At 32.6% G+C, this 27,564-nt stretch overlaps 4 protein-coding genes across 8 annotated transcripts; 3 read left to right on the forward strand and 1 right to left on the reverse strand.

Annotated features, from left to right (window-relative positions):
* The first annotated feature begins 2,678 nt into the window (after positions 1 to 2,678).
* Positions 2,679 to 10,964, forward strand: LOC105780659 (cleavage and polyadenylation specificity factor subunit 3-II). Of its 4 annotated transcripts, none has more exons than XM_012605117.2 (15): positions 2,682 to 2,777; positions 2,869 to 2,921; positions 3,364 to 3,449; positions 3,563 to 3,740; positions 3,823 to 3,895; positions 4,004 to 4,118; positions 4,872 to 4,945; positions 5,694 to 5,830; positions 5,936 to 5,999; positions 6,630 to 6,695; positions 7,452 to 7,521; positions 7,691 to 7,795; positions 8,759 to 8,900; positions 9,276 to 9,372; positions 10,001 to 10,964. In XM_012605117.2, the coding sequence occupies exons 3-15, from the start codon at positions 3,425 to 3,427 to the stop codon at positions 10,781 to 10,783; spliced, it is 1,929 nt and encodes a 642-aa protein (XP_012460571.1). In that variant the 5' UTR covers positions 2,682 to 2,777; positions 2,869 to 2,921; positions 3,364 to 3,424; the 3' UTR covers positions 10,784 to 10,964. The 4 variants fall into 4 exon arrangements, with proteins under 4 accessions (XP_012460570.1, XP_012460571.1, XP_012460572.1 ...); XM_012605118.2 differs by having other exon boundaries at positions 2,693 to 2,777; positions 2,869 to 2,945; XM_012605116.2 differs by lacking the exon at positions 2,869 to 2,921 and having other exon boundaries at positions 2,679 to 2,777.
* Positions 10,965 to 12,005: 1,041 nt separating this feature from the next.
* LOC105780909 (uncharacterized) lies at positions 12,006 to 14,610 on the forward strand. Its single transcript, XM_012605446.2, has 3 exons — positions 12,006 to 12,154; positions 12,250 to 12,326; positions 13,649 to 14,610. The coding sequence occupies exons 1-3, from the start codon at positions 12,072 to 12,074 to the stop codon at positions 14,458 to 14,460; spliced, it is 972 nt and encodes a 323-aa protein (XP_012460900.1). The 5' UTR covers positions 12,006 to 12,071; the 3' UTR covers positions 14,461 to 14,610.
* Positions 14,611 to 16,254: 1,644 nt separating this feature from the next.
* LOC105780478 (protein VAC14 homolog) lies at positions 16,255 to 23,239 on the forward strand. The gene is made up of 20 exons (XM_012604844.2): positions 16,255 to 16,582; positions 16,685 to 16,798; positions 16,920 to 16,985; positions 17,328 to 17,417; positions 17,513 to 17,632; positions 17,721 to 17,749; positions 17,867 to 18,009; positions 18,094 to 18,188; positions 18,434 to 18,520; positions 18,717 to 18,824; positions 18,943 to 19,034; positions 19,240 to 19,321; positions 19,707 to 19,772; positions 20,685 to 20,800; positions 20,980 to 21,100; positions 21,240 to 21,401; positions 21,532 to 21,660; positions 22,055 to 22,123; positions 22,338 to 22,613; positions 22,788 to 23,239. The coding sequence occupies exons 1-20, from the start codon at positions 16,493 to 16,495 to the stop codon at positions 22,875 to 22,877; spliced, it is 2,145 nt and encodes a 714-aa protein (XP_012460298.1). The 5' UTR covers positions 16,255 to 16,492; the 3' UTR covers positions 22,878 to 23,239.
* A 1,144-nt stretch (positions 23,240 to 24,383) lies between these two features.
* LOC105780186 (ankyrin repeat-containing protein At2g01680) lies at positions 24,384 to 27,391 on the reverse strand. Of its 2 annotated transcripts, none has more exons than XM_012604369.2 (3): positions 26,880 to 27,391; positions 25,837 to 26,246; positions 24,384 to 25,565 (listed from the first exon to the last, which is right to left on the reverse strand). In XM_012604369.2, the coding sequence occupies exons 1-3, from the start codon at positions 27,193 to 27,195 to the stop codon at positions 24,690 to 24,692; spliced, it is 1,602 nt and encodes a 533-aa protein (XP_012459823.1). In that variant the 5' UTR covers positions 27,196 to 27,391; the 3' UTR covers positions 24,384 to 24,689. The 2 variants fall into 2 exon arrangements, with proteins under 2 accessions (XP_012459823.1, XP_052484990.1); XM_052629030.1 differs by having other exon boundaries at positions 26,385 to 26,943.
* Between the last annotated feature and the right edge of the window lie 173 nt (positions 27,392 to 27,564).

The raw sequence follows: 27,564 nt of genomic DNA on the forward strand, positions 1-27,564 counted from the left end.
TTATAAATCATATCAATTTAGTCAATATTTACATATTGTGTAATTAGATTTTTTGCGCTTTTGCTTCTTCTTCTTTTTTTTTGACATTGAGGGTTTTTTATAACTTTTTAGGTGAAAACGTCACGAATGAAAGTAAAATTGCAAAAAATATCAAATTACAAAATGTGCAAATGTTGAGGTTATATTTTTGAATCATGATTAAATTAACGTAATATATAAATGTTGAAGGTTAAAATTGTTCTTGTGCTAAATTTAAAAGATGCCACTATATGACAAAAAGATATTTGGAAAATTGGATGCTTATTTTGTAATTTTTCATAGTTAGGTGACCAAAAATAAATTTACTAATTATTGAATGACTACTAGTGAAGTTTACCCAATATTAAAATAGTCTATTTTTAAAATAATAATTATTACTTTCTTGAATTAAATAATTAATATTATTAATTTTAAATAAGTTGGGAATTTTAAAATTTAAAACAAAATTCTATTAAATTCAAATCCCAATTTTTAGTGAATAATTAAGTCAAATTAAATCAGATAATTAGTTACTTAAGTCAAATTAAATCAGATAACTAGTTGCTTAAGTCAAAATCCATCAAATTTGACTCTTGTTTATTGTAAATAGGGTGCAAGTAAGCGATTAATGCTTCCAACCTACTTGAGTTTAATTTTATTTTTTTAATTAATTTTGTAATTATTGAGTTAAGTTCGAGTAGCTCAAGTTATAGACTAAACCGAATTCGAACTAAATAATATTCGATTAGAATGACCCATGAACCTTGTCAAGTTTTTCATATTTCTATATTGTTAAATTACGTCATTATCCTAAACCTTAAACTTAATTATTGAATTGAGCTCAAGCTTGACTTCGCGCTTGAGTATAAAAATTGATAAATGAGCTTAATTAAACTTAAGCTCGATTAGCTCAATTATATCTCGAGCCTAAAAATAGATGTTCAATCAAGCTCGAATGAGTATCGAGCTTTAAATTTTGAGTCGAGTTTGATAGTATTTTAACTTAGTTCAATTCAATTACACCTCTAAATGTATCAGATCACCAACTTTATTTTAATTATTTATTTATACTAATACTAAACCATTAACTTAATTTGTGTTACAAGTCGACCCAACATCAATTCAACTGGAAAATTACCAAAATACTATTTGTTTAGGGAATAAAATAACCTTATATTTTATAAAGTAACAAATGTCGATACAAATGTATCATTTGGTTTGTTTTTTTTCATGTTTTTAAATTGAAATGGTAAATTTAAATGTTTAAAAACCGTGACGTCGTAAGTTCAAATCCTATCATTTATGGATTTTTCATTGCTCTTATATAAATATGAAAAAATAATTACTTTGTGAAAAATAATATTTTAATCATTATCCATTTGAGTTCTTATTTAGTTGACTCGTGACACCAATTCAATTGAGGTTTAATATATAGTATAAATACATTCGTAATAATATAAATTATATTGTAAAAAGTCGTATTTTGATAATCACCCAACCGAGTTGGTGTTCAATTAACTTGAAACACTAATTCAATAAGAGTTTAATTTATAGATGTATTTAAATTTTGTTTCACATGGTTTAAATGTTCTTTATATCGTATTGAAACTAACATTTAATGTCCAAATTGATGCTTAGACGTGCCAAAAGACTTAATTGATATGATATTGATATTTTAAGGAATCAAATAGAGTATTTTGAAGTTTGAGATTGATTTAAAATTGGAGGAGGTGCACTGTAATTAACTTATTTATTATCATAATTAAATTAAAATAAATTTGAGACTCTATGATTACGGGTCGAGGATCAAAACCCGTGATGAATACATATATATTTTTCTTCGTATAAATAGCAAAGTTGAGAATCATGTTATAAAAATTAAATATTTCATTTATTTTTTAAAGATTTCATATATATATATATATATATATATTTAAAAATAACACCTTTATACTAATTTTATTGGTCAATATATTCTATTGGTCCTTGTACTTTGACAAGTTTTAAGATTTAATTTCTATACTTTAAAAGCTAAAATTTAACCTTCCATCTTAGACCAATCATTATCTCATTAGTAGTTTAAGTTAAAATTTAGGATAAACTACTTAGATAGTCACCGAGTTTATTCACATTCTTATTTTAGTCACCCATTTAAAAATTCGTTATTTTAATCACTTTCATTAGGTAAGTTGTAAGATTTAGTCACTTTATTATTAAATACATTCGGTCACCGACAGAATGTAGACATGACCATATTTTGATTGGTGAAATAACAAATTTAGTTATTAACATTTTACAAATTATGTAAAATTAATCCTAACTATAAAAAATCAACAAGTTTTACCCACAAATTTTGAACAATTTATCAAGTTGATCCTATTCTAAATATAAAAAAATTTAAAACTACAAAAATTAAAATTATTATAAAATACAAAAATTTAAATTAAATAACACATAAAATGTTAAAGACTAAATTTTTATTCTCCAATTAAAGTTCATGTTATACCAAAGTTGATGTATAAATTAGAAATTGTTCCTTTTAAAAATCACAAAATATTAAAATATTTTATAATTAAATTGTATTTATTTATTATTATCATTATTAAAATTTTAATTCGGATCAGGCAAAGGTCGGATCGGATGGATAACCCGATCCATTTGATTGTTTTATGTTTTCGGTTTGCATTAGCTTTGCCGCCTTATTGCAAACGATGGCTCGCAGGCTTTGCTCCCTTCAGAATCCCGCCACCTTTTTCAAGGTCAAATTTCATTTAACTTTCAATATTTGATTTTCTCTTGAAAATATGCGATTTAAATGAAAAAAAGAAAACAAAACCAATTTGTTTGCAGGTCAGTATCTCCTTTAAATCCATTGCTAAGCTCTTCTACAAGTCATATTAATGGTGGGTTTTACCCAAAATTTCAAAGTATGATTCTTGCTTTTCTCTTTTTAAATCGATTGATACTTTTCATTTACATGTAAAATATCAGTTTTCTCTTAAACCCATTTCATGAATTTTGTCTTGTGAATGTATGTGAAGAAGCCATTAGTTATTTGTTATAGAATTAGGTTCAAAGATGCAATGTAGTCAATGTGTATGTAAAAAGTATTGACAGAAAGTTTTTCTATTCATTTACGCGTAAAATGTTATTTTCTCTAATTTTATCTCATGAATGTATGTTAAGAAGCCACTAGTTATTTGTTTAGCTCGTAACTTTGGATTAGTTAACTTTTGAAAGTTGAATGACCGAAACTTAATTTTAAACAAAGTTTAGGGATTGTTGTAGTTTATGGAAAAAAATAATGCAAAATCTTCACCCGCCAAAATGCATTGCTAATTACAGGAAAGCGTGCCCACCAAGTAATTTTCAAGTCTTCGAACTTTGAACTCGATTAACTCCAATCATGGCGATCGATTGCCTCGTCCTTGGTAACTTCTAAACACTACCCACTTTTTAATTCTCCCATTTCATGAATTCCCATTCTTGTTTTTGTTTTTTCACATACAAATGGATGTTTTTTTTTTCTTTTTTAAATTTTCAGGGGCAGGCCAAGAAGTTGGGAAAAGCTGCATGGTGGTCTCGATAAATGGCAAGCGAATCATGTTCGACTGCGGGATGCATATGGGATACACTGATTCTCGCCGATACCCAGATTTCTCTCTCATTTCTAAGAATGGAGATTTCGATAATGCTCTCACTTGTGTCATTGTTACTCACTTGTATTCTTTCGTTCGGTTTACTCTTTGTTTGTTTCAGTTGATAATTTATTGGATTGGCTTTTTGATAAATTCTTTTTTTCAGTCATTTGGATCATATTGGAGCACTTCCTTATTTCACTGAAGTTTGCGGTTATAAGGGTCCAATTTACATGACTGTAACTTCTCTTTGTCTATGCATTTGATGAAATGTCTCACTTGGGGTATTTATTATAATTATTGTTTTGATTTTCCTTTTTTTTTATGACGTTTCTTTGTATTGGTAGTATCCGACAAAAGCATTGGCCCCGTTGATGTTGGAGGACTACAGAAAGAATATGGACCGAAGGGGCGAGGACGAACAGTTTACTTCTGATCATATTGCAGAATGCATGAAAAAGGGTACTTAAATTTCCATTTCTTTTGCTCAGTTAGTGCAGATGCTTTTTTTTTCTTTAAAAAAAAAAAAAGGAAAGAACTGTTCTTATGAGTAGTTTTATGTGCATGTGATGCATTGGCTTGTCTTTCTTGTTCATCAGGTAGCAATTCGGAAACTGTCCAAACAGTCTAGGAGTGCCATTTGCCCTGCAATTTGTTTTCAAGCACACATTAGTTTTGAAAAGAATCATTTGCATAACTCTGCTATTTTTAGAACATGGAACCCTCTCCAATCTTCATGACAACCATTTTAACTATGATAGATCCAGATGATGTTCCATACTGCATGTTGTATGTGTTACCAAGCTACAACAGAACATTAACTACTCTGAAAATGCACCAAGCATGATATCAGTTTATTTTTTGGACATTAGGAGTTCTCCTTGAGTAGCATTACCTAGTGATTTCTGATCATTATTAGCTTCCTGAATTTACATGCTCTAAATAGTAGAGTAGAAAACTGGTCAACTTGAACCTATTTATCATCTATATAATTTTATTTGAAGTTTCACAATTTCAAATTTAGATCATGAACCTTCTATGGACTAACTAGTAAAATAGAATTGTGAAGATTTCTTAAATATATGATCTAGGTTTCTTTCATATTCACAAATATATTTCTATGCAAGACCAACTTCCGAGTTTTTATTCATTGCTTGAAGTATCCTGTCTGAGGTTATCATTTTTATTTTATTCTGACCTGACTCCTTATTACAGTTATACCAGTGGATTTGAAGCAGACCGTGCAGGTTGATAAAGATCTTCAAATCCGTGCCTACTATGCAGGACATGTAAGCATTTTAAGTTCAGTTCTAAAGCATGTCTTTTTATTAGTCCTGTTTCATATTTGTAGTGCTTATACATGTTATCCATTAGTATATGAAAGGTGCACATTTATCATTGGAGATTTGCTATGTATGTCCATTAAAATTCATCTGCTTTGACAGAGCTACCTAGCTCTTTGGTCATAAGAGGGCTGTGGAAGAATTGATTGAATAATGTTGGACCACTGGTTGAGTTAAAATCATTGAGTGCTTTGTAGCCCACTAGACAAATGAATTGCATGGCAGTAGTTCTTTTTGATGTGGCATGGTTGTCTAGAAGAGAACTTTGTGAATATTAATCCTGTATGGTCTGTTGTTTTTGTTCCTTGAAGTAATTGTATTTTCTGTTTTATGGGAGTCATATGAGTAAATCTTTGCAAATTATTAGGAGCAGCATTTAGTTTGAGAGAAGCAATCTAGGACCAAGTAGTAAAGTCTGGCCTGACCTTGACTTCAGTCTTGGCATTGAATGGTTCAATCCAATCATATAAACTTGCAGAGCATCATGCACCACAACCAAACTTTCACTTATTAATGAAACTGGAGATAAATATAAATACTAAATGAGGACTTACGGCGAACAAAGGAACTTGGTATCTCCTTTTTTAATGGATACTTTTTTCGGATGTATTTACCAGTTATGGGTATCAAGATGTATTTACCAGTTTTTACTGTATGGATATACATGTTTTTCATTCTCTTTGGTTGTTCTAAGGTTATTGGGGCAGCAATGTTTTATGCGAAGGTGGGAGATGCTGCTATGGTGTACACAGGAGATTATAATATGACGCCAGATAGACATCTTGGGGCAGCTCAGATTGATAGACTACAGTTGGATCTTCTCATAACAGAGTATGAATGTTATACACATCTTATATTTATCTTTGGTTTTATTAACAAGTAAAGTCTGGTTAGTAGTACGTGATGCAAACTTTCATAATAATATTTCTATAACAGGTCTACTTATGCAACAACCATACGTGATTCAAGATATGGGCGAGAAAGGGAGTTCCTTAAAGCTGTATGTATACACTACTTTCACAATTTCAGGCTATTTTTTTGGCTTCATTTATACCACTTGTGTATACACTACTTCCTGAAAATTAATTTGCTCTTGCACATTGTGACTATTTACTTGCTCCTGCTACAGTTAGAGTATCTATTCCACATGCAGTTGGCTTCTACATGTTATCTTGCATTATCTTCTAGTTCTATGTTATTTTGATAGTATTTACTTACTTTATTTTAATTGTTCCTTTTTGAGGGAAGAGGGGGTGGGGGAGGAAATTCTGTTTTGAATACAGTGGTGATAGTTGCTAAAGTTCTGAGGATTAGGAATAGGTAACTGAATTCTCTTAGATGCATTATTAAATTTGTTCTAGAAACTTTATTGGTGATTGATTAGAGAGAGAGAGAGAGAGAGAGAGAGAGAGAGAGAGAGAGAGAAATGTTAAAGTATGATGGTTTCATTTTACCTGTGTGTGTTTTCTGTGAAGATTCCTTGTACTTCCAACTTTCATGAATGAAGATATTTGGCTCATGTATGCGCTTTTTATTTTAAAGTTACACCCTACTGGAATAATTTTCTTCCTTTTATCTTTTTTTTTTTTGGGGGGTGGGGGCATTGGTGTTTGGTGGTGATTCATTTCAGGTTCATAATTGTGTTGCTGCTGGAGGAAAAGTGCTTATTCCTACTTTTGCTCTAGGAAGAGCTCAGGTATTACTGTTGATCTTATATATAAGATATATGCGTTGTAGCTATGTTTTGTTTAGCTAATAAAATTATTTAGTTAGCAAAAGTTCTAACTACTGGGGCATCTTAACTATGTTTGGCGCTAGACAAAATGAGGTAGTCTACTAAGTTCTAAATTTGTACGACAAACCTTTATGTTAATTTAAAGCTGCCGCATTTATGGATTTCATTCATAATAGGATCATAAGATATATTATTTCCCTATATTGACCTCCTTGTACCGACATTGTTTAGATTTTTTTTCTTGGCATTTAAGGATTATTTTTCTATAAATAAAACTACAAAAAATTGCTTCTGCTTGTAAAGTTTGATTGTATGCTCATCATTTCCTATAATCCTATTTCTGTTTTCCACACTTTTCCTAAATTTTTCTGCGGTAAAAATATTTGTCATGCAACCAAAATTATCCGACCAGTAGTTGTTCAAAGTTCCCATATTAACAAATGACTACTAAGCATGAGGGAAACAAGTTCAAACAATTCACTCTATCAAATCAGTTTTCTTTTAATTTTTTAACTCTTGTTGATTTATTAAGGAGTCAATAATTCTCAGCCAATCTCTGTTTCTTTTAAAAAATAGCATTCCAATTCAAGCTGCTTATTGTTATTTGTAACTGTTATACTGTTGACTAGTCATAGATGCCTTCATGTTGAATATTTTGATACTGTACAACTTGATTTCTAGATTAATATTGAATTTTGTATTATTATCATCACATAGGAACTTTGTATATTGTTGGAAGATTACTGGGAACGGATGAATCTAAAAGTTCCTATCTACTTCTCAGCAGGTTTGATCCATCTTTAGTGTTTAACTTTTTGCATCATTGATTTTCTTCTTCCTTTTTATTGGCTTATTTTATAGCAATGGAACCTTACATTTGTTCAGTCTATAGTATGGTGATCTGGGTGAAGATTAACTACATATTATGGTGATAAGTTGGATTCATCATGTTTCAGGTTTGACAATCCAAGCCAATATGTATTATAAAATGCTTATTAACTGGACGAGCCAGAAGATCAAGGAGACGTACGCCACACATAATGCATTTGATTTTAAAAATGGTACAAAGCTTGCTTAAATAATGATTAATGAGTGCCAGCAGTTACTTATTTCCTTGCTCCTGCCATTGCTAGGTTTCATTTTTGAGCAGTTTCTATATACATTGGAGTTAATTGGCAGTTAGGGACAGAACATAGATCTGAGGGTGTTGAGGGTCGGTTGGCTCCTTCGGGAGAAGTTTTTGAAGTGTCATCTGCTAGGCAGTTGACCTGGTCCCCTAACAACCGAAGGTGTTGTCCCCATGTCAGGGTTTTGTCCCTAGCCTCCACAGAGAGCCGTGTATGGTTCATTGAGGGGGGTGCCTCAGTTGGTGGTACCTGCAAGACTTGCGAGAGGTGTTAGTATTGGGTGTGTGAATAATTATTGAGCAACCTGAGCACGGTGCAACTTGAACCACCAACTTGAGGCTTATAGCCCATTACCTCTGCAAACTGTACACAACTCTTTGCGGAGGCTGGGGACAAAACCTTGACATGGGGACAATACCTTCGGTTGTTGGGGGACCGGGTTGGCTGCTTGGCGGACTACATTTCAAAGACTTCTTCCGAAGGAGCCGACCGACCCTCAACATATATAAATTACAATGAAACTCATAAAGCATAAGAAAGTAACAATAAAATCCTTTAATAGTTTTAATCCTCCAAGTAGGTCCTTCTATGCTGCATTTTGGACGACTATCATGTGTAAGGAAGCTCTTTAGTAATTAATCTAGAATATTTGGAATACTATTGAAGACATTTGACCTTTTGTTTAGTTTCTGTCAATAATGCTGTTAGTTTGATTCGAAATCTTGATTGAATTTGTTTCCTTTTCAAAATTCTGGAATTGAAGAGGCAGAATCATAGAACTTGGAGATTTTAGGGAAATTGAAAGTTGCTTGAGCTATTTATTTGTAGAGTTGTTGGTACTGCCACTCTTTTATGATAATATTTCATCTGCTACTCTTCTGCGCCTATCTATTGCAGTTCGGAATTTTGACCGTTCTTTGATAAATGCTCCTGGACCTTGTGTTCTCTTTGCTACACCTGGTATGATTGTTGGTGGCTTTTCACTCGAGGTTTTTATGCAGTGGGCGCCTTCGGAAAACAATCTCGTGACATTGCCTGGGTATGGTCTTGTTATACGTTATCAAGCATATATATCCTAAATGGCTGCTAGTATTGTTACTTCTATAAGATGAAACGTATAAATAGTTCGAATATCATATTTAACCACTGTAACTCATTTAAAGAGAATAAAAATCTATGTTATTTGGACTTGGTTGTGAGTTCTGAATACAAGTATGTGTCTGACATGAGTATATTTTTTCATATCCCAATTCCCATGCCTTGAAATGTGTTGGACACGGGTACTTCTGGTAATACACATTGGTCTATCCCGTGTTTATGTGCACCTGCGGTTCCTTCTTACTTGAGAGGCATTATGCACATTAGAATTATGTTTGTTTGAGTTTCTATTACTCTCATTTTTCTAATTCTGTAGGTATTGTGTGGCCGGAACCATAGGCCATAAGTTAATGTCTGGTAAACCGACCAAAATTGATTTGGACAAGGACACTCAAATCAATGTGCGATGCCAGGTTGATTCTCATCTCCTAAAGCTTAAGATTTTCTCATTTTCTTCAACTTTTTGTTTCACCTTTTTCGAGCTTATTTTCATTTCTGCAATTTACTGCATTTAAATCTGTCCCCTCCATTAATTAAAAACGAAAATCATTTATATGCATGTGGACTGTGTTTCGGATCCCTCCCCTTTTTTATTTTGTAACTCTTGGAGTAAATATTTACCAAAAAAGAAGAGCAGCTAATGAACAAAATCAAAAGGAGTCTTTTACAAGGCAGCTGAGCGTAAAACTTTTTGTGGACTCGTCTTATAATATAGGGAACTACTATTTTCTTGAATGTAATGTCGCATGGCAATGTTAGAAACCGATTAATATTAAAAACATGAAAGTCTTTTAAGTTCGGAAATCTACGAATGACCGAAAGCCTGCACGGTTTTTTCTCTTATTTGGCTAGACCGAGAGGCGACACTGATTAGTAATTTTGATATTCTAGTTTTGGTTGCACCGAAGTTTATTGGTATCCTTTGTATTAAGTTCATGATGGTTGTATCTGATTGTTTTCAATGTTATTTTGACTCGGGTGTGAATATTTAATATGGATATTTTGGTTGTAATTAGCCTGAACATATGATTTGTGTTGCAGATTCATCAGCTATCTTTCAGTCCTCATACCGACGCCAAGGGTATTATGGATCTTGTCAAATTTCTCTCACCCAAACATGCTATACTTGTACATGGTGAGAAGCCGAAAATGGCCACTCTTAAAGAAAGGATTCAGTCTGAACTTGGGATCCAGTGTTATTGTCCAGCAAACAATGAAACAGTCACCATTCCTTCGACACACTATGTGAAAGCAGATGCTTCAGGTACCTTTATCCGAAGTTGCTTGAACCCAAACTTCAAGTTCTCAACATGTAGTTCAACCGATAAATCTTATTTGGATTCAAACAAATCAAAGGCCGTTTCAAGGCTTTCTGTAAGTGATGATAGAGCTACAGAAGGTATCTTAGTAGTCGAAAAAGGCAAAAAGGCAAAAGTTATACACCAAGATGAATTTCTACATATGTTGGGAGAAAAAAAGCATGAGATTCAGTTTGCTTATTGTTTCCCGATGCATATGGCCCGAACCGAAGACCTCTCTTCCACTTCCCATATGCTCTGCAGTTTTGACAAATGCACTTTGATTAGTCGATTATCAATGATACTATCAGATGAACTTTCCGAAGGTAACATACTGGATTTAGGGGAAGAACTTCAAGTAGAATCATTCCATGTATCCGTTTGTTCGTCAGATAATTGTCCTCATAGATTATCTAGTAGTCTTCAGAATGGTTCGGAATCAGTGTTCTTTTGTTGTCATTGGTCAGTGGCTGATGAAAAACTTGCATGGAAAATCATTTCAATCATGAAAAATTCTACTTTATAAACTACTTGAAGATCTTCTCTGGACTATAGATAATGATTTGGCAATGGAGCCAAAGTGGACTTGGTCTCGGTTACATGTATGTGTTTGATATACGAGTATGTTTTAACTTTTTAAGTTTTTCCTTATGTTTGGAGGATTTTATTTTGAACAATTTCATTATAGGTTTTGAATCTTCTGATCATATTTGTTCTTTTTGACACAATATCTAGAATTACTCATAGGTCATTTCTAACTCATAAATAAGAAGATAATGCTCGGATCTGCATCCACTTGCATTGGCAACAATGTCAATACCAATTAAGTTAAAACTTAATAGACTTGAAAGATTTTTAAATGGTCCGAACTTCATACATATGATTGAATATACATGGGTCTTTAATACTTAAAAAAATAGTTAGAGCATCATTAATTTTTATTAATATATATTTCAAAAATTATCTCATCATTCCGGTACTTGTTTTATTTGTTCTTTCTTTTTTAATTTTAATATTAAATAAAAGCAAGTTATTGAAACCAAAATTATATCAAGTTAAAAGGAAAATAAATATAAAGGAAAAGCAAAAACAAATGTTTGTTACTATTATGGTAAAAATGACAATTATTTTTAGATATTTTATCTAAATGAATACCCAAAATAAACTTAAATTTGTAATTTTATCAATTTTTCTTGTTCGAAATTTTAGTACAAAAATTTTTACTTTGAATTTTAAAAATAAAAACATTAAAATTTGGATTAAGTTAATTTATTAACTTTTGAATTAAAACATGTTTATGTTTTTGAGTTAGGTTAAATCTTGAAAAATATTTATTTGAGCTCATTCAAGTTGATTTCAATAATTTTTTGTCCAAATTCTTCTAAATTTTGAGTAGACTTTCAAACTTAAACGAATAATTTGACCGATAAATAAGTTTAAGTTAAACTAACTTGAATTCAAATTAACTTGTCCAAACTTAATTTAAACGGTAATAGATAACTCTGCATTTAATAAGAAAATTGGTTGGTTTAGTTGTTTTAATTTAAAATTATTTTCTCGGGATCAATTCAAGTTAATTTAAATAATTCATTTTATTATTCTAAAAAAATATAAAATTCCAAAAATATTTTGTAATTAAAGTGTATTATTATTAAAATTTTAATTCGGATCACAACAGTCTGACCCGAATAAAAATCCACATTGTCAAACAGTCAAAGCTAACTTAAGCAGAATCGGATAACCCGAACCATTTGATAAAAACCATGTTGTTTTATATTTCGGCTTGCATTAGCTTTGCCGCCTTGTAGCGAACTATGGTTCGCAGGCTTTGTTCCCGCCTCTTTTTCTTCAGAATTCCGAAACCCTGCTGGCCGCCACGACCGCCACCTTTTTCAAGGTCTTTATTTAACTCTTTATATATTTAATTTTCTCCTGAAAATCTGAGATTTAAATGAAAATATAAAAAGAAAATAAAACCCAATTGGTTTGCAGGTCAGAATCTCCTTTAAATCCATTGCTAAGCTCTTCAACAAGTCATCTTAATGGCGGGTTTTACCCGAATTTTCAAGGTAATATTCTTGCTTTTCTCTTTTTAAACCGATTGATACTATTCATTTACGTGTAAAATATCAGTTTTTCTTATACCCATTTCATGAATTTTGTCTTGTGAATGTATGTGAAGAAGCCATTAGTTATTTGTTTTAGAATTAGGTGCAACTATGCAATGTAGTCAATGTGTTTGTAAAAAGTATTGACGGAAAGTGTTTCTATGCGTTTACGCATAAAATGTCATTTTCTCTAATACCCATTTTATGAATTTGATCTCTTGAATGTATGTTAAGAAGCCCTTAGTTATTTTAGCTCGTTATTTTGAATTATGTGCAGATATGCAATGTAGTCAATGTGTTTGTAAAAAGTATTAACAGACAGTGGTTCTATTATTTTACGTGTAAAATCTCAATTTTTGTGATGCCCGTTTCATGAATTTTATCTCTTGGATGTATGTGAAGAACCCGTTAGTCTTTTGTTTAGGTGTTATTTTGAATTGGATATAAAAATGGAATGTAGTCAATGTGTTTGTAAAAAGTACCAGCAGAAAGAAGATGGGTGAGGATTCTTAAGTGGACCCTTTATAGATATTTTTCATACTGGTCTTTTTATGCGAGGTTGAAATATGATAGGTTCAAATTACATTGTTTTTGTTATTCTTTTAATTGGTATTTTTTTTTATATATATTACTTTTGAAGAACCATGACGGTAAAAGTGCCATGGAGGCCTTTTATGCTAAGAGTTAGATTGCATTTTGCCCATTTTACTTAAAAAATAGGCAAATCAGTCTCTGTACGTTAGATTAAAGAACAAACTAGTCTTTTCTATTAAAAATTTCATCTATTTCTATTGTTAAAAATTGGCATTGCTGGCAAAATAACCAAACAGCTACGTGTGGCACGTCATATGTGCCTCATTTAGACATAAAAGGACCAATTTTTAACAGTAAAAATAGATGAAATTTTTAATAGAAGGACTAGTTTGCTATTTGATCTAATCTATAAGGATTAATTTACCCATTTTTTAATAGAGGGGGCAAAATGTAATCCGACTCTATGGTACATTTACCGAACCATGACACATGATAAAATTTGGTTAATTTGATTCAATTTTAGTTGGTTTTGAAATTTATCAGCTTTGAGAATTGGTTTATTCGATTAGCTTGGTTGGTTATCAGTTTTTAAAATCGATCACTTTTAGTATAAATAAAACTGATTTAAGTTAGTCGGTTAGTTTGGTTGATTTTGTAAGTTAATTTGGTTTAACCGGTTTCCAAATCTTTGAAATTGAACCTACCGAACTAACTGTATGCTCACCTCAATATTGTTGAATGTTTGCTAGTATTGCGATCATATGCTCGAGAAGGGCGTAAACATTACGATCTCTTTGGGAGCAAAACACCCGGCAATGAAGATTTCAGGAAGGCTTGGCAACAAGAGATGGATGAGGATGAGACCCTATGGACTGGCAGTGAAGATGAAAGTGATCCTGAAAACGACGAAACAGATTCTAAAACCGATCGAAACCGTCTGGAAAGAGAGATACGGAAAGCCAGACAGCAAGCTAAAGATCATTCCGAGCTAATCGATGCCGATGACAGTGACGAGTTAAGAAGCGTATGGTCTGGGAGTGATGAGGAAAAGACATTATGGACTGGCAGTGAATGTGATGATGACGACGATATTCCTACTGAACCTTATCCTAACGAATCCAGCGATAAGTACATCGATAAACTTTTCGAGTTCGAGGAAAAACCAAAGTACAGAACCATCTCAGAGCTACTGAAATCCGAAAAAGAACCCGAGGAGCTATCACCGGGCAAGAAAGCAAGGAAACTAGCAGTTGAGAACGCCTTGAAGAAACTCAAGAAAGGACCTGACGGGCGATATACGAATGTTTGGGAAGTGATGAGCGACATCGACATTTTAATAGGAGCATTCGAGAACATTGTTTCGGGACCGGAATATGAGGAGCTTCGACAAGGAGGACCTAAGAAATTGAATATGGAGTTTTTCAAGGATATTCAAGCACGAATGAGGGATCCAAATTATAAGTTCTCGCCGGAGTTGAAGTTGAAACCAAAGAGCAAGTTGGTTCCGAAGAAGAAATGGCAGAAGGCACAATCTAGGCGAAGGAAAGCTCAAAAGCGTTAGCTATAAGACCGAATCAAATTAGTCTTTCTATTATTAAATGGATCAATTTTGTATATGTATTATTAAAAAAAAAATCATATAAGACTAAATTGGAATAAAATTAACGTTTACTGTTTAATATTTATAAAGCTTTTATGGTTTGTAAATTAATTTGTAATTGAAAAAAATTCAAGAAATTCTTTATAATATAAATTTTAATTATATCAATTTGGACTTATTTGATTCTTTTTAATAATATAGGTTTAAATTGACCCATTTAATAATAGAGGGACTAATTTGATCCAATTCTTACAATATAAGACCTCCTATATACTTTAATCTTATAAAAGATAAAATCGAATAGTTAAGTGATCGTTTTGTAACTTTTCATTGATCGTTGATCAAAAACAAATTGTTATTAGTCGGGTGACTATTAGTGTAATTTATCTAAGTTTTAAATTGCATTCCTATTGATTGAGTTTTATTTTAATTTTTAAAAATAATTTAATAATATTAATAATTAAATTTTAATTTTAAAATCTAAAAAATAAAAATATAAGTAGTAAATTTTAAATTTTGAAAATTACATACATATATGACAAATTTCAACCTATTATCTTAAACAAACTGTTGACTTGGCTCAATCTTAGGTAAGAAGTGCACAAAATATCCGAGTGTCGATTTATATTCACGGGTTTTAAAGATAATTATTAATTTGTTGTTGTAAATATATATTTTATAATATTTATCTTATTTTCTGTTAAATATATTATTTCTTTAAAATTTTCTTTTAGGTTTACAACAGTAGCTGTATGAAGATTTATTTTTTATTTAGAGAAAATATTTGTGTCTATAATCTAGAGAATTTGGTGGAAAAAGTTAAAAGTATCATTTTTACTACAGGGAATTCCAAGTATACCCTTAAGAACATTTGACTCAGTCACGCTGGCTAAGCTTTACAATTAAAAATGGAAAAATTCACTGGTAGTCACTCAACTATTAGTAATTTTTTTCTGGCCATCTAATTATGAAAAATTATAAAATAATCACTCAACTATTTAAAATTTTATTTTTAGTTACCCAACTATTCAAAATTTATTTTGTCACCCGCTGTTAAATTAGTAACAGAAACATAACTTAGTAGCTTTTAAAATTGGCCTAATAATAACTTTAACTCTCAATATTTTTATATTATGTCAATTTAGTCTTGATTCCAAAAATATTAACTCTCAACATTATACATTGTGCAATCTTTTATTTTTATTTTTTGCAATTTTACTTTATTTGTAACATTGATGGCTAATTTTAAAAGAATGAGAAAAGATGAAAATTATTATGTTGGACTTTTGGGTGTTTTAATTTTAGTATATTTTAGATCAAATTTAGTTGATAGATTTGATTTTTAGCTATTTAGGTGAAAGGTTCAAAAGAAATGAAAAATTGGAAAAAAAGAGACCAAATTATACGGTGTGTAAACATTGAGGGTTAATTTTTAGAATAAGACTAAATTGATATAATGTATAATATTGAGTATTAAAGTTGCTATTATGGCAATTTTAAAAGCTACCACACCCTTCTCCCGTCATCTATTGTGACAAAAAATCGAATAATTGGATAATTATTTTGTAATTATTCATAATTGGTGATCAAAAAGAAACATACAAATAGTTAGGTAAAGATGGGTAATTTACCCTTAAAGGAGTAATTTCATCATTTCGTTAGCATGTCACTTGCAGTACTCTTTTATCTTTTAATCCAAATCCATTTAATTTTACTAACAAAATCAATATTATTATTATTTTAAAATCACATAATCATGAAATACAAAAAAGAAAAAAAGAAAATCTGATTGCCTTTTGACAAGAAAATAACCGCTACGCATATTCTTGATGTCATCAGATCTGATTTCTCATTCAAATTAAAAATAGAAAGTTATGTTCAGATTCGAATTTGAAAAGATCAGGAAACGAATTTGATTTAATCGAAGGATTTTTGTTATAAGTTTGTCTTTCGTTGTTTTATGTTTTTGTATTTTTGAAAAAAAGATTCTGTTATGGCTGACGCGCACTCTGTGGTTCCCGCCTCCGTTCTCCGTAATCTCTCCGATAAGCTTTACGAGAAGCGGAAGAATGCGGCACTTGAGGTTTTTCTTTTTCTTTTTTTGAATTTCCTTGGAATTTGATGTTTTGATGATTGAATTTCTTATCCTTTTTTGTTATCGTAATTGAATATTTCTATGTTTTAGGTTGAAGGAATTGTGAAACAGCTAGCGGCTTTAGGAGATCACGAGAAGATATCGGCGGTGATCAGTTTGTTGACCACTGAGTATACGTACTCACCACAAGCTAATCACCGTAAGGTTGGTGGATAATGAATCATATTCAGAATTTTGAATCTTTTTTAATTTGTATGAGATTCTCGTATCTATTTAATTTTAAATTTAGCTCAGTTTTGTTAAATTTTGCGTTGTGTTTATGTAGGGAGGATTGATAGGTTTAGCTGCTGCTACTGTTGGGTTGACTTCTGAAGCCTCTCAACATCTTGAAGTAAGGATTAGTAGTTTGCCTTTGAATACCTTTCTTTTGACATATGTACAGAATAATGCTTACCATGGCTTTTTTAGAAACATGTATAGAATTGGAAACACTTACAAGGATTGAATTAGACCTCGTGATTAAGTAATTAGATGCAAATTGTTTGTTGGTTGTTCCTCTCATAAGCACTGTTTTCATAACTCGCTGAGATAGAGCACTGTTTCCATTTCTAGAGTAATTAGATGCTCTTACATCTGATGATTGCTTTTTATTTTTTCAAGTATTAATAAGTGTCAGTTATTTCTCAGCTTTCTCTCTTCTTAGTGATTAATTTGCTTTTTATAAATCTACCAGCAAATTGTGCCGCCAGTGCTTAATTCTTTTTCTGACCAAGATAGCAGAGTTCGTTATTATGCTTGTGAAGCTCTATATAACATTGCAAAGGTGAAAGGAGATTGGTTAGCTTATGAAATTAAATTTTTTTGTCTCTTGCTTTCTTGACTAATGGTGAACTGGATTTGCCGTTTTCTGCTGTACAGGTTGTCCGAGGAGATTTTATCATGTTCTTTAATCAGATATTTGATGCTTTATGCAAGCTGTCAGCTGATTCTGCAGCCAATGTGCAGAGTGCTGCTCACCTTTTAGATAGGCTAGTGAAGGTTAATAATTGCTTCCTCATTTAAATTTTGCATCTAGGTAACTATGTGAATATGGGATTTATTGCTCCTGTTTTACCATGTGAAACAGGACATTGTTACAGAAAGTGATCAGTTCAGGTGTGCTTTATTCCCTTCCAATTGTGCTCTATGAATCTTGTCATAGTTATAGGTCTTGATCAAATATTTTGGGAACAAAATCTTTTAATGTTATTGATTTCTTTTCTTTGTCTTCAGTATTGAAGAATTTATACCATTGTTGAGGGAACGCATGAATGTCTTGAATCCCTATGTCCGTCAGTTTTTGGTTGGATGGATAACTGTACTGGACAGTGTTCCAGATATTGACATGTTGGGTTTCCTACCTGATTTTCTTGATGGTAATTAATTTACAGTCTTCTAAACTAATCCGCTACTTCTCTAGGAGAAATTGTTTTAATTATCTAGCTGTTGATAACTTTCAGGTTTGTTTAATATGTTAAGTGATTCCAGTCATGAAATACGGCAACAAGCTGATTCAGCACTTTCTGAGTTTCTCCAAGAGATCAAGAATTCCCCAGTAAGACTTATACTTATTTTGTTCTTTGCTTGCTGGATTTGCTTAATGGGCACTTGTTTTTAATTTTCTTATGCCCTTGTTGTCTTTTCCACAAATCTTTATGGGAATGGCATGATTAGCGCCTCAAGATTTTTTGTAAAAGAAGTTTTGGCATTATTGCTTATCGTTTACCAAAATATTTCTCTTAAAAAGAAAATATTTTGTTCATTTTTAATTTTCTGACTCGAGCAGTGCTCCTCTTGAAGTCTGTAGATTATGGTCGCATGGCTGAAATACTAGTGCAAAGGGCTGCTTCTCCTGATGAATTCACTCGGTTAACAGCTATGACTTGGGTAAGTAGAGTTAGACTTTGTGTTACCATATCTGGGAGAAGATTTTTAAAGCAGAAGAAGGAAAATAATCTTGATAAAGGATTTTTCCCCTGGTCAATATATTTGTCAATACCATGATATTCTTTATTTTTTCTTGCTATTCATGATCTAATTATTTAATTTGGTAATTTCACATTTTGATTTTCTCATTGTACAGATAAATGAGTTTGTAAAACTTGGTGGAGACCAGCTTGTTCCTTACTATGCTGACATACTCGGAGCCATTCTCCCCTGCATGTCTGATAAAGAAGAGAAAATTAGAGGGGTAAGCTTTTGTCTTCTGTATTCTCCTTAATGTATCTTAAATAGCCATCTGTAATGCCTTTTAGAAACTCATTGGGAGTTCTTTCCTCTGTGATAATTTTGTGTGTTTCAAATATTAGTTTGCTCGTGAAACCAATGAGGAGCTTCGTTCAGTCAAGGGTGAACCAGAAGAAGCCTTTAATGTGGGAGCCATTCTCTCCATTGCAAGGAGGTGTAGTTTTTGTTACCTGGGAAAAATGCTAGGTTTGAAATGTTACTAGCAGTTTGCACTTTGCTCCTGAAAACTGGCTATATATATCTCTTCTCTATTTGAAGAGCTATAAAAAAAAAGTGCTTAAAACTGAGACTTGTTTTGCTCCTGAAATAATTTCATCTTACAATGATTTTATAATGATTACTATATTTTTGACTGACAGGCAACTGGATAGTGAGTGGGAAGCCACGAGAATTGAAGCGTTACACTGGATATCAACCCTTTTAGACAGACATCGTTCTGAGGTGATGATGCAGTTATTTGTATTCATATACATCTGGTGGTGTGCATGATATTTTAGTTTTTCATTATCTTGATGATGATCTGACTTGCAAAAAGAGGTTCAAGGTCCAAGTTTTTAGTATTGTTGGGTAAATCTCATATCTTTCCATATGTTATTTGGCTTTCATGTTTGGTGGAAGCATATCTGATGCTGCTTCCTGAAATCTATTTATGTATTAAAAAGACTTGATTTCCCGTGTAAAGGCGTGATAATTTCAATATAAAGCAAAGTAAGAAGTGTATAAGCTCATTTTAAAGTCTGAAATTTGAAGTTTATAACCAATTGCTATTTCTTATGCCAATATTACTCCAATATAGATGGTGCTTAATTTTTTTTACCTGAAACAGGTCTTGTGTTTTCTAAATGACATATTTGACACCCTTTTGAAAGCTCTAGCTGACTCTTCTGATGAGGTGATTTTCTGCTGCCACTTAAATGTTTTCTATTTAATTGTTCCATTAAGGGTTTTGTTTTGTTTTATTTCTTTATTCTTGTTCTGTGTTTTAGTATCACTATAATTCAATAGGATGAACCCTATGTCCTTTAATTTGTTTCTTGGATGGTGATACTGAAACTAGCTAACCCAGCTGGCAATACCCTTACCTTCTTATGAACTTAGATAGAGACTTGCCTTTGCAAGAGGTTTTCCTTGTCCATATCGCCTCTTTCTTCTCTCTCTTTTGGAAGGAATTGGGGACTAAGGATAAGTTATTTTCAAAACATTGAGCCTAAAGAATCACTATATTTCACTCCCGAGTATGATGTCTCTTTCTTGGACGCAATTAGTTTGCTTTGTTTCCTTTTGGTTTTTTTGGTTTATTTTTGTTAGAAAAACATCTGTCTCAATTCCTCTGACAGTATAATTTGATAGTTTGGCACAAGTTACTGCTAGTCTATATATTTTCAACATTCATTATTTAGTTTTTTTTTTTGTTTGTTTCATTCCTTGCTGTGCTTATACTGCTCTCTTTATCTCCAATAATTGTCCTTCTATAGGCTGAATGGATGATAATCAAAAAATGCTTGGGAAAATTTCTTCCTAGGAATATATTCGGAGCATCTTAGTCACTAGTACTAGTACTTAGTCCTTACTTCTTTTGCCATGTATTAAATAGAGTGATGTTTTTATGTTGGACGTATCTAACTGTCATTGAACATAAAATTTTAAACTGTTAATATTTGATTTCATGATTTTTGGCTCCAACTATTTCTATAAATTTCTCGTTATTAGTATATGTGTTACATGTGTGTCTGTGTGGTGTTAACCTAAAAATGCTCTTGTTTGTATATACTAATTTACGTTGCAATTTGGATTTTGCTATCAGGTGGTGCTCCTAGTTCTTGACATTCATGCATGCATAGCACAAGATCCCCAACATTTCAGCCAGCTTGTTGTTTTTCTAGTGCAAAATTTCCGGATCGATCATTCTCTCCTGGAGAGGTGATTCTAGTCCCCTCAATCCCCAGTGTTTTTCTTTTCCTTTTTGAAATTTATTACGATTTTTTTCTTTTGGCTGTTTATGTCTCATTTAGGCTACATGGCCAACTAGCTGTAGTTATTTTAATTATGTACACATGTCTCACCTCTTTCTTTTGCAAATCATGTCCCTGTTTCCTTAGGCGTGGAGCTTTGATAATCCGTAGACTTTGTGATCTCTTGGATGCTGAAAGGGTTTACCGTGAGCTATCCTCCATACTAGAGGGAGAAGCAGACCTAGAATTTGCCTGCATTATGGTTCAGGTTCTGTCACATATTTAAGAATTTAACTAATGTAATTATGCTCTTCTATTAGAGTTTTAAAACAAAGTAAGTAATTAACTTTTAGCAGTGTTACTTCCATCAAGCACCAGATTTTAAGTTTGCTTCTCTCGTGTTTCAGGCATTGAATTTAATTCTACTCACTTCTTCTGAGCTATCTGAGATTCGGAAACTTTTGAAACAGTCACTGGCTAATGCTGCTGGAAAAGATTTATTTGTTGCTTTGTATGCTTCATGGAGCCATTCACCAATGGCAATTATAAGTCTCTGTTTATTAGCTCAGGTAAGGAACTATCTCCTTTTAAATTGCTTGTCAATATCTCGTTATTTTGTGTTATGGGCTAAGGTGAGGAGATCGAGGTTGAACCATCTACTTTTATGGTTATTAATATAAGTATTTATTTGCTTGATAGATGTATCCGCATGCGAGTGCAGTGATTCAGTCCCTGGTTGAGGAAGATATTAACGTCAAATTCTTGGTTCAGCTTGATAAATTGATTCGTTTGCTTGAAACCCCGATCTTTGCTTATCTAAGATTGCAGGTGCTTAGATTATAAATACTTGCCCTATGAACTTATTTTTTTAATAGCTCACAATCTGTGGTAAAACACATATAAATGTAGTATCCATGATTATTTTTCAAATCTATGAATATTTATGATTTTGAAATTCATGATTTTATACTTTCCAAAATAGAATCATATTGAATCTTAACTAATACATAGTATATGCATTTCATTTCACAATTTATATAACAAATGAATACCGAATTCAATTTTACAAATTCATATTCCCGAGCATAGCATAGTTGAATACATTAATTGTAACTATAGTTGCATTTTTTCTAAGTAATTGGTTTATTTCTATTTTCCTTTTTTGTCTTTTGATTTTAGAAGATCCCTTCTGTTATTGGTCTTTTCTTTTCTCTATTTCCAGCTTCTTGAACCCGGAAGATATGTATGGTTGCTGAAAGCATTGTATGGTCTTTTGATGCTACTTCCTCAGGTATGTCTTTATCCTTTTTTTCTAGGCATCACTCCCTCGAACTAACTGAATAAAAGACGACTTTTGGTGTAAACTCGACTTCATGAAAACAATGGAACTCGACTTTATGGTATAAGGGAAACCTCAAGTTTATTCATGCCTGTGGTAAATTGTCGCATATACACATTGGGATTAATATTTCATTGTTATATTTGTCCTTCTTATTTAACTGCAGCAAAGTGCCGCATTCAAGATACTGCAAACTCGTTTAAAAACCGTCCCATCATACTCCTTCAATGGTGATCAACTCAAGCATGCATTATCAGGCAACCCATACTTCCATCACGGTGCACCCCAAATTTCTGAGGATGGTAACAAAAACCTCAATAATGGGAATGTACAGAACGACATTAATTTTACTTCGTGGCTGGAACAGTTTGAGCAAATTCAACGACAACACCGCTTGCTTGCGAAATCACAAGCACAATCTCGAAACAACTCATTATTGAAGGTATACGAGATGCTTGTTACATATGTCGGTAATTTGTTAATAATGTAAAAGGTTAGAACTTGGATTCGGGTATGTTCAATTGTTTCGAAGATTTGCATGCATTTCGACGGTCTTTAGAAGATCATATTTCTATACATGTCAACCGGTTTTAGGCATCACCTGATATTTATGCAGGATGGGCCAAAAGCTGAAGAACCCCTGCAGCTCCCAACATCGAACACAAACCGGGCTGTTTCAAGATCATCTAAGAGAGGCCCGGGTTAGTTGCAAGTTGTTTGGTCATCAAGCCACGGTTGCAGTGAGATCCAGTATCTGGTAGTAGTTTGTAAAGTTGTAAATCTTAGTCGTTTTTATTTTAATTTATTGGTGAAAATTCGGGTTTTTAAATATAAGCTTTGTGGGGGAGGGGGGGTACCAAGCAATTCTTTCTTCTTTTTTTTCGTTTTTTCCCTTTACAAACAAAATACACCCATGTGGTTCAGGTATTTTTATTGAAAAAAATCACATGGTTTTAGAGGGAGAAAATGAATTAGAAAATACTGTTTTTTTTTTGTTCATTGAATTTTATGTAATAAGGGAACCTTTTTTATTTTTCTAATTTAAGTACAAAAATAATATTTGTTGAAGCTATCAATGCATATATTCTTCTTGATTAGTTTTTTTATTCTGTACATAAATTGATTCTGCTGAGATGCTGCAATAATATTTTATTTGTTGAATCGGATCATTTTAGTTTTGATCACTTCGAGTTGGGATGTTTCAAATTCAAATTATTTTTGATTTAGGTTGTTTGAGTTTTGGGGTTGAGTCGAGTTTGAAATTTTTAATAAAAAAAATTTTATTAATGAAAAAGGAATGACATAGCGGTGCCCCAATAAACTTGACTTATACAATGGTGATATGGTGGGTTGAGCCGAGTCGAGAAAGATGATTAGGGCTATAATTTTGCTGAGTTTAGCTCGAGTACTTGCAAGTTCGAGCTTAACTCAAAATTTAAGGTTTGAATTCGGCTCTATATATAATTGAGCTACTCAAGTTTAATTAAGTTCATGTGTATTCAAGTTTGAGTTGAAGCTTGAGCTTAACTTGATAATTAAGTTTAGGGTTACTAATATATACTAAAAGTAAAATTATAATTTAATAATAAATAATGTTTAAAATATATATTAAAATGAAAACTTGATAAGATTAGAAAATTGTTCAAATTGAGTATTATTAAGTTTGAATTGATTTGATCAATAATTAACCTATAATAAGGATACAACGATTAGACAAATTTATTTTAATGGCATAAAAAGCTTTAAAATTGAACTCATGTCCCATACTAGTATTCTATTTGCCAATGCTTTTACGTAAAATATATACTTATTGGATGAAAATGAATGATCAAATTTTGAGATTTAAGCTTATCGAGTGAATCCATTATATGTTCAGATAATTTTAAGTTCAAATTATTTTAGAATACAAAACATTTTGAGTTTGGATCATTACAAACTTGACTTGGTTTCTATTTTGAGTAAAATGATTTTGGATTAAATCAAGCTAGGTAAAGTCAAATCGGGTTTCAAATTTTTTAATTCATTTCGATTTGAACATTTCGAGTTTATTTATTATGGGTTTAGATAATTTTAAGTTTAAATTGTTTCAAGTACGAAACATTTTGAGTTTGAAATTTAGATAATTACAAATTTAGGTTAGTTTCAAATTTGGGTTAAGATGAGTTCAAATTGATATAGATTCATGTTGTTAATATTTTATGATCAAATCAAGTTAAATTCAAGATTATGTAATTATTATTTCACAAAAAAGTAGTAATGATAATATTAATAATAATACAAATATATACTTAACCGGAATCCGAGTATGGGTAACATTTCCGGTATCATCGGCCATTTACATCATATTTGGTTCGATAGAATGGCTATTCTATTCCCCCTCGACCCCTTATTTGATCCTCAAAACTAACCCGGTCGTTGGTCCGCCAGACGGCCATTTCACGGAAAGGGCGATTCTTCAGCTATTCCGGGCTGTCTCGTATTAGCTGTACATTGCTTTTTACAGGCATACAATAGTGTTTTATAAAGCATATATCTTCTCAAGATCAGAATTATAATCATCATCATCTGATATATTTGCAGAATATGACCATGAAAAAGACTTACTCCCGGTTGCTCGTTTTATTCGTCTTTGAGAATCGCTCCGGAAAATCCCGAACCTTTGCCGGAAAACAAAGTAACACATACTAGCAAGTGTCCCAACTAGGATTGGTGCTCCAACGATGGTTATCGTAACAGCCATCCATGAACTACCTTTTCCGACAACCACAAAAGCTATCGATAAAAATGCTCCGCATGTGCAACCACAAGCGGCCCACATCAACTTGTTAACTACCGATACAACCTGCTTTTGTGCCGTTGTGTCCCATGCGACCAATGTGATCTGCACTACGACAACGGCAAGCGATATGAAGAGGGATGTAGCATTCAAGAGGCAAAAAACCCGAAAACTGACGTTATCGGCTATATTCGCTTTCCCGCTATCCGGATCATCACTTACGTATTGACCGGGCAAGTTGAAGATTGCTAAGAAAGCTATTGACGCGAAGAGAACAGCGACGACAGTGATGGAATTCGTGGTGTTTTGCACTGCTTCTCTGTGAAGTTTCCGTAGTTCTTTGGCGATTCCCGTAACTCTTCGGTTCGTTTTTTCGTTTTGTATAAACTGCGAGTCAACTTCGTGCTTAATATCACTCACTGTCCTCTTAAGTTCCATTGCTTCATCTACTTGACCAACGGACCTAGCATGTTTAGCACCAGCCTCCGTTAGAGCTTCTTTAATTTCGAACGCGGATTCACCGTACTGGAGTTTATCAGCCAAATCCATCGCGGTTTCGTGTTGATTATTTATGGCGTTGACATCGGTAGATCTATAAGTTAGCAACAAGCTCACAATCTGTATACACATAAAACAAGAAAAGGCCATAAATTGATATCTGAAACCGGGTATTTTAAGAAAAATAAAAAGCCGAAGAAACATATGCCATATATACATGGTAAAAGTACACCATGGAGGCCCCTGTAAATTTGTTCTTTAATCTAATGTATAAGGCTTAATTTATCCATTTATTTGAGTAGAGAGGACAAAATGCAATCTGACTCCTAATACAGAGGCTTCTATGATGTGTTTATTGTATATATACACACATACATGAAGTAACAGATACCTGCGCGCGAGATTTCCTCGTAGCGATGTGCAATGCCGTATTCCCCTTTTTGTCACGTTCGTTCAGAATGGAGTGATTGGCGAACAATAATTCATCAACTACTGCCGGACATTGACCCTTGACAGCCATATGGAGTGCAGTTTGGCCTTTCTTATCTTTGATGCCAACAATTCCTTGATCGCAATCGATAAGAGCTTTTACGATATCGATAAGGCCATACCTCACAGCTGTATGTAAGGCTGTCTTTCTGTTTTTACGCACTATCCGTATGCAACTGGCATCGGCATTCAATATCGCATTTACCACCTCTAAATGACCTTTAACAGCTGCAGAATAAAGGGGGCTCGTATTCGTAGAGTCGCATACCCCACAAAGTTCTGGCCATAACCCCAAAAGTTCCTTCACCATGCCTGCAGAAAAAACGGTACATAAATCCGCAACGGACAATCACCATTCACAACAGAGTAACTAAATATCAGTGATATTGCACAATCCCATATTGTTTAACTATCCTAAATCACACCAAAGTATATTTCGCGAACAAATACCCGATTTTAGCTCAGAGTTGCTCGCATAAGACTTATGTTCCGATCGATTATCTCGAGTCTTGATATACCAAGAAAGATGTACCATCTAACATGGAATATTTACTCTATGGGTTCGGCAAGCCCTTTGATTCGAGTTCATGGTTTCTCTTGGCTATACGCTTCGTTAGTATCCCAAATTCAAAAAAGTCAAATAGTTGAAACAATAAGTTGCTAAAATAACTAGATTCAATTTCGTTCCGAACTTCGAGTATGTGTGTTAAACAGGAATACTAAAAAAAATTCTCTCTCCAACCCTTACCTCAAATATACATCGGAAAACGCAAATACTGCAAGAAAAACAGAAAAATCCAAAATCCAAAATTCTAATCATAATTTTCATTCAAAATTCATCCCTTCCCTCTAAACCCCAAAGCAAAAGAAAACATCAAAAATCAAAGCTGAAAAATCATTAAAATCAAGAAAAAAAAACAAAGGAATCATAGAAAAAAAGCATACCCAAATGTCCAAGTTTAGCGGCAACATGAAAAGCGTTCATATCAGACTTAGACCTGATCTTAACAATCTCCACATCACAAAATTTGATCAAATAATCAAAAACCTCAATGAAATTATTCTCAGCTGCAATATAAAAAGCAGTAGCCCCTGATTCACTTTGAGCAGCCATCAGATCATACACCGTTGATGATCCATCACACGCTTCATCATCTTTCTTCAACTTATCTAATATCTGCTTCACCGCTTCAAGTTCACCAGATCGAACGGCTACAAATAAAGATTGTTGAGTAAGGAAACGTAAAGGCTTCGATTCCATCACTACTTCCTCTTCTTCTTCCTCGGATTTTCACTGTTCTTTGTTGTTCATTTAAAAGGGTATTTTTTTAATTAAAAAAAGGGTTAAAGGATTTAAAGGGGTTTGTTTGATTGTGAAGGTGGGTATTGGTTTTTCTTTGCTGTAAAGGATAATGGAAGAGAGTTTGTATGGTGTATTAATGGTGTCCATTGAATTTGTTTACAAGCTTTTTTTTCCTTTTATAAATGATTAATTGATTGACTGTGAAATGAAAAAATGGGGCCGTAGTTGCAATCATGTGGCAAAGTTGACTGTTAAAGTCTTTGATAAAAACCAAAGCAGGTGGATATAAATATTTCCATTTTTAACCCAACAAAATTATTTGGTATT

Source organism: Gossypium raimondii, chromosome 4 (assembly GCF_025698545.1).
Source record: "Gossypium raimondii isolate GPD5lz chromosome 4, ASM2569854v1, whole genome shotgun sequence".
NCBI classification, from domain to species: Eukaryota; Viridiplantae; Streptophyta; class Magnoliopsida; order Malvales; family Malvaceae; genus Gossypium; species Gossypium raimondii.